This window comes from Melanaphis sacchari, unplaced genomic scaffold (genome assembly GCF_002803265.2).
Source record: "Melanaphis sacchari strain LSU unplaced genomic scaffold, SCAv2.0 Contig74_pilon_pilon, whole genome shotgun sequence".
NCBI lineage: Eukaryota > Metazoa > Arthropoda > Insecta > Hemiptera > Aphididae > Melanaphis > Melanaphis sacchari.
Genome location: NW_020271531.1, coordinates 100906 through 106441, shown reverse-complemented (window position 1 = coordinate 106441; position 5536 = coordinate 100906). Strand labels below are relative to the sequence as shown.

Here is a 5536-nt window from a genome sequence, read left to right as displayed (position 1 = left end):
CTGAGTGAAAATAAGAAATTTTACTTAATACGTTAAGATTGGATCAAATTATTAGGTATATATTTTTGTAAATTTTTCTTGTTTTAAGGTGCTAACACTTTTGAATATATAGTAAATTAAAAAGTAATAAATAGTACCTAACTGCTTAATGGCTTGTTTTATCAGTGCCAAATTACTTAATAAAATTATCTGTATGAAAAATATCAAATTACAAATTTTTGCTAAATGTTAAATATAAAGTATAGACATATAAGCTATATGTTAAGTCCTTGATTTTAATAGCCATGAATATTATTATATTAATTTAAAACTACTGAATAATTCAAACTTAATATTACATAATATATTATTATTGTCTATTTGAGTAAACTAAAATTCGGAAAAATGAATAGTCAAAAGTAAATTATTATAATTTATAAATAATAAATCCATACAATTATTAAAATTTTATTTTATAAATTTTGTTTATATTTATTTATAATTACAACATGGTCATTAGTTATTTTTTTATTTAATACAATAATATTTAAGATAAGTAAGTCTCACCCTTAAATCATAATTTATAAGTTATGTGATCTAAATATTAAAATCTCCCAGGTATTTAAGTTATAATAAAAAACACATTTGAATCAAAAACATTTATATTTTAAATTAGTTAAACATACATTGATCATTACATTTAAATGCAATTTTATTTTAAATTAACAGCTAATATTATATTTTTCGCTATCTTCTTGCAAAAGAATTTGTTGACATAATTTAACTAATTTTTGTATTGCAATTTGCTTATTTTAAATATTAAAATAAAGTATAACAAACAAAATTTGATGAAAGATGTATGTTTAGATTTTATAACAAAATATATGTATTAAGTGTTTTTAGATTTATTTAATAAACAAAATCAAAAGATCACAAAATATGTATTTTTTGTAATATTAAAAAAAAAAACTTATAATATAAATCACTTATGATTGATTTACATAGATACGACTCATATATTATGTATGTTGAGAAATAGTAAATTTATTAAATAATTAAACTGTTTTATTGAAATATTTGTAAGTTGTACATTTAAAAAATCAAAAAGGTTTTAATTATTTAATTATTATATAATATTATAAATTTCAGTAGGTTTCAAAATAAAATTAATAATAATTGTTTATGACTATAAAAAAGTTAATGAAGAAATAAAAATTGATTTAAAAATTCAAATTAAACAAACTTGCACCGATTATTCAAACCTAAACCGAACCAGGCTATTCAAATTTTATATTTAACCAGAATCATACTCTAAAAAATCCTTTATTTGTTAATAATTATTATATTTAATTTTTTTAGTGCTTTCCATTATTTTATTGGTACAAAGTTTTATACTCAAAAAGACACACACACACATTGCCAGGGTGGTGATAAAATATGTTTTATTTGCGGTGCAAGTAAATTATGTTAAGCTGCATTTTACCACAACAATGACATTGTACCAAACCTAAAAGCTTTTGAATTTAGTTAAAATATTTAACCTTTTCAGATTGATTTTTGAACAGTTTATAAAATAATTAATCATTGATAAACACCATAATTAAATCAATATATGTAATTAAAAAAAAAATCTATATTTATTATTAATTTTTTTAAAGCATACAATTTTATTAAAATATTAATAAATTTATATTTAATGAAACAGTTATTGTATTTGTTTAATTAAATAATCCCAAGTTACTGCAACTATGCAACAATAAAATTGCACAATTAAATGATGTGTCACTTTAACAAATCATAATTTTTGAATTTATAATAACATAGTTATTGTCGAGACTATTTCCTTAATCTAAGTATACATATACAATACATAAATACATATTTTATAAATTGATTTGTTATAAAAAGTCATTATTTTAAACAAAAATTAATAAATTACTAAATTCGTAAAAAAAAAATCCAATAATTAAGACATATACTAGGTACTTACAAGTAACACAAACTTGAACACTTGTCTGTATATATTAAAATAATAAAAAAAATAATTGAAATGTATAAATTATAACTTATTAAGTATAGGTAGTAAACACGTAATTTATAATAATGCCTTCATAATAAGTAAATAAAAACAATATCTAATTTTACCAAAACACTATATTTTAGTCACTTACATAAAGTAATTTTATTAAAAGGTTTGTTTTTCATATATTGCAATAATAATAATAATAATTAAAAAAAAAATAATATTTTTAACCATATAAAATTATAATAAATTAGTACATACAATTTTAAGTTATAAAAGACACTTTTGTTAATGACCATACAACTATAATAAGTAAAAAAGAACTTAGGGGCAGATACATGGCATACTAGACAACTGCCTGGGATGCACATAATATTTTAAGGATTATAAATACATATAAAATTATGTATAACATATATTTTGAAATATTATATACCACCACTATATCTTTATTATAAGTAAGGCCATATTAAGGTCTAGAGAGATAGCTTAAAATGCTTTTGGGCACCGCTGTATTAAATCTGCCCCTGGATAAAATAGCATATAAAATGAACACAAATGGGTAATAAACAAAAAAAAAAAAAAAAACAACAAAATAATGAAAAGTAAAACCTACTATGGTACCTAATAATTTATTAAATACATTCAAGTTTAGAAAATTAATTTACATTATGTGAAAATTAATGATTGTAACCTAGCATTACTAGGCATTCATTTTTAGATAATATCTTTATTAATAATACAATTGTCTTCATTTAAAAGAAAAAAAAATCTCAAGTTATTTTTTAAATATTTATTAATGAGAAACACAATTTAACATCAACTATAATATTAAACATAAAGTGAATTGTACATTTGAGACACATGAATTATTAAAATAATAATTAAGTTTAACATTTTTAGCTTATTTAATGATATGTTTCATAAGTTATTTCGAAAATATATGAAACAATGACAATTTATTATTTTTATGATTTGTAAATTATATTTAGATTCAATTATACCTACTTTAGGTACATATTTATAATATTATACAAAATTACTAATTCATTATTAAAATACCTATACATTTTTTTCTGTAAATCACAAGTCATAGTATGGTGAGTATACAAGTGATGAAAAAAATCCAGACAAACAAAAGTCACATGTCTAAGTATGCTGTAGAAAAGTAATGATATATTTTATGTTAATGAATAAAAAATTAAAGACACGCGAAAAAAATTAAATATGTTTTAAAATTTAAACTGATTTAATTATTTAGTTTTGACTTATTTATTTATTAATTTTAAACGTAGGTATAGCAATAAATAATATTAATAATAAACCTAGATATATATATATATATTTTTTTTTATGTAAATAGTTATTTTAAATGAATAACAAATGTAAGTGAATATTAAAACTCACAGAAATATAAACAAAATTCATTATTAAACAAATATTATTCTCATAGTTATAATTTTACAGAATATGTGAGATATATGCATGTACTCAAGTCTTATTAAAAAACTAAGATACTCAGTAATAAAAATAAATATCTTTAAATTGTATTTTCAGGCTGATTACTTAACAAATGTTGTCAACTAAATGATACAAGTATTGGATTTTTTTTTAAATAATCAGAAATACATATACATATATATATATTCTCACCATAAATCGATTCACACATTAGTTATCTCTCCAGAATGCACAGTTGATTAATTTCTATTTTATTTACATTCATATTTTAATTAGTTTGTTAGGAGTAAGTCATAAATAGAAAAACATTTCATTATTTTTCATGGATACTAATTCACAAAAATGTATGTGCTTTACACATTTGTTGATATTGTTACATTAATTCCTAAATTTCCATTATCTGCAAAGAGTTGTGCTGTACTTGTATCAAATACCAAACAATCTGAATTCAAAATTGCTGTTGAAACTCCTTCATGTATACTTCTTGGTGTAGCTTCCCATGCTAAACGTCTTCGATGACCATTAAGTTCTAGCCTATAAGCAAAATTTTCACATTGCTTTCGGCTACCAATCAATTGCACAATAGCAAAGAATTGTTGGTGCCCTTCATATTTTTCTTGCTTTTCAAGTACAAGCATAAAATGATGGCCAAAACATGATTGCATCATGACCCAATCTACTGCACCAGGAAGATTTATGTCTGTTGCTAAAAATACAATATCTTCTCCTTGTAAAGTTGTAATAGATTTATGTGCAACCATTAAGTGTTCCATGACTTGCTCTAATCCACCTTGCCATTTACAGGAAGCACCTGGACATGGACAAGTGTATGGGCGACATTCACATAATTCTTCATGCTCAACTTTTTCAGAATGTAATAATGATACAGGGCAACCTGATGACGAATATTTACAAGGAAACATGACTGTTGATGCTACTTTTTCCATGGCTAAATTGCGTATGTTTCCAAGTGGACCACGGCATGTTGGACAACAGTTCAGTTTTGGTCGACATGTACTACAAACTAAATGTCCGCTTTGGCATTGCAATATTGGAGGTAACACATAATCAAAACAAACAGGACATTCAAAAAGTGATGCTAAATCAGCAGATATAGATGCAGAATTTGAAGCAGATCCACCATTGTGAGAGCTATTATTACCTACAGCACTTCTTCGTTTTGTCCCACCACCACTTGGCAATAAAACACTGACAGTGCCAACATTAGCAGTTGGATTACCAATTGATGTTCCACCACTATTTGATCCACCAGATCCACTCATCCTTGTTTCTTGATCAGTGACTAAATGGTGGTTAAATTCCACAATACCACTGTTATTGGAAATGGAGGTGTTTTCTGCCATGTAAAGTTAACAAATAATCATGAGTGTATTTAATCAAGTCTTCGGTAATGAGACACATGAGAACTGGACCAATGCAAACCAAATTAATTGTTTGGTATTGAACACGAGTTGTCAGAAAACAAATAAAAATTTACAAGACGAAACAACCGAGGATGCGGCGAACTTCCTAATGTTGTCCATTTTTTAATTAAGTCTAATTATATACAAATTAAGCTAAAACCATGTAAGTACCTCGCGTGCACTTTGGATGTTTTTTTTTTGATTCGTTGTCAATCATGAACTGCAGTCCTTTGAACGATCATGTCCAAATAGGTAAGTATAAGTAATTTGGATGTCCAGCGTCGGGCGAATAAAACCAATTTGAGCACACTCTATAAGAATAATAACGTTTGATTACACTTACAGTGTTAGGTTAGTACGCGAATCAATAGTTATTTCACTTGTGGTATTGAAAAATAAACGGACATATCTGAAACGCGTGAAAACCATAGGAAAAAAAACAAACTATAGTAGTAAACCTACACTTATAAAACACTATTGCCATAGAACATTACCCTGCTATTCATATGACAATCATTTTATCTATTCATCTTCATATTGATACGATAACGACATTGTAGCATTGTACAAGGAGATTACATGATTACAGTGTAGCCAAACTGACATTGTTTGTATAGTGCAATAAAAATAAATAAATTTAATAACAATA

At 24.4% G+C, this 5536-nt stretch overlaps 1 protein-coding gene across 1 annotated transcript; it reads right to left on the bottom strand.

Annotated features, from left to right (window-relative positions):
* Positions 1 to 3454: 3454 nt before the first annotated feature.
* On the bottom strand, positions 3455 to 5404 carry LOC112601041 (E3 ubiquitin-protein ligase Siah1). Its single transcript, XM_025348442.1, has one exon. The coding sequence runs from the start codon at positions 4825 to 4827 to the stop codon at positions 3817 to 3819; it is 1011 nt and encodes a 336-aa protein (XP_025204227.1). The 5' UTR covers positions 4828 to 5404; the 3' UTR covers positions 3455 to 3816.
* Between the last annotated feature and the right edge of the window lie 132 nt (positions 5405 to 5536).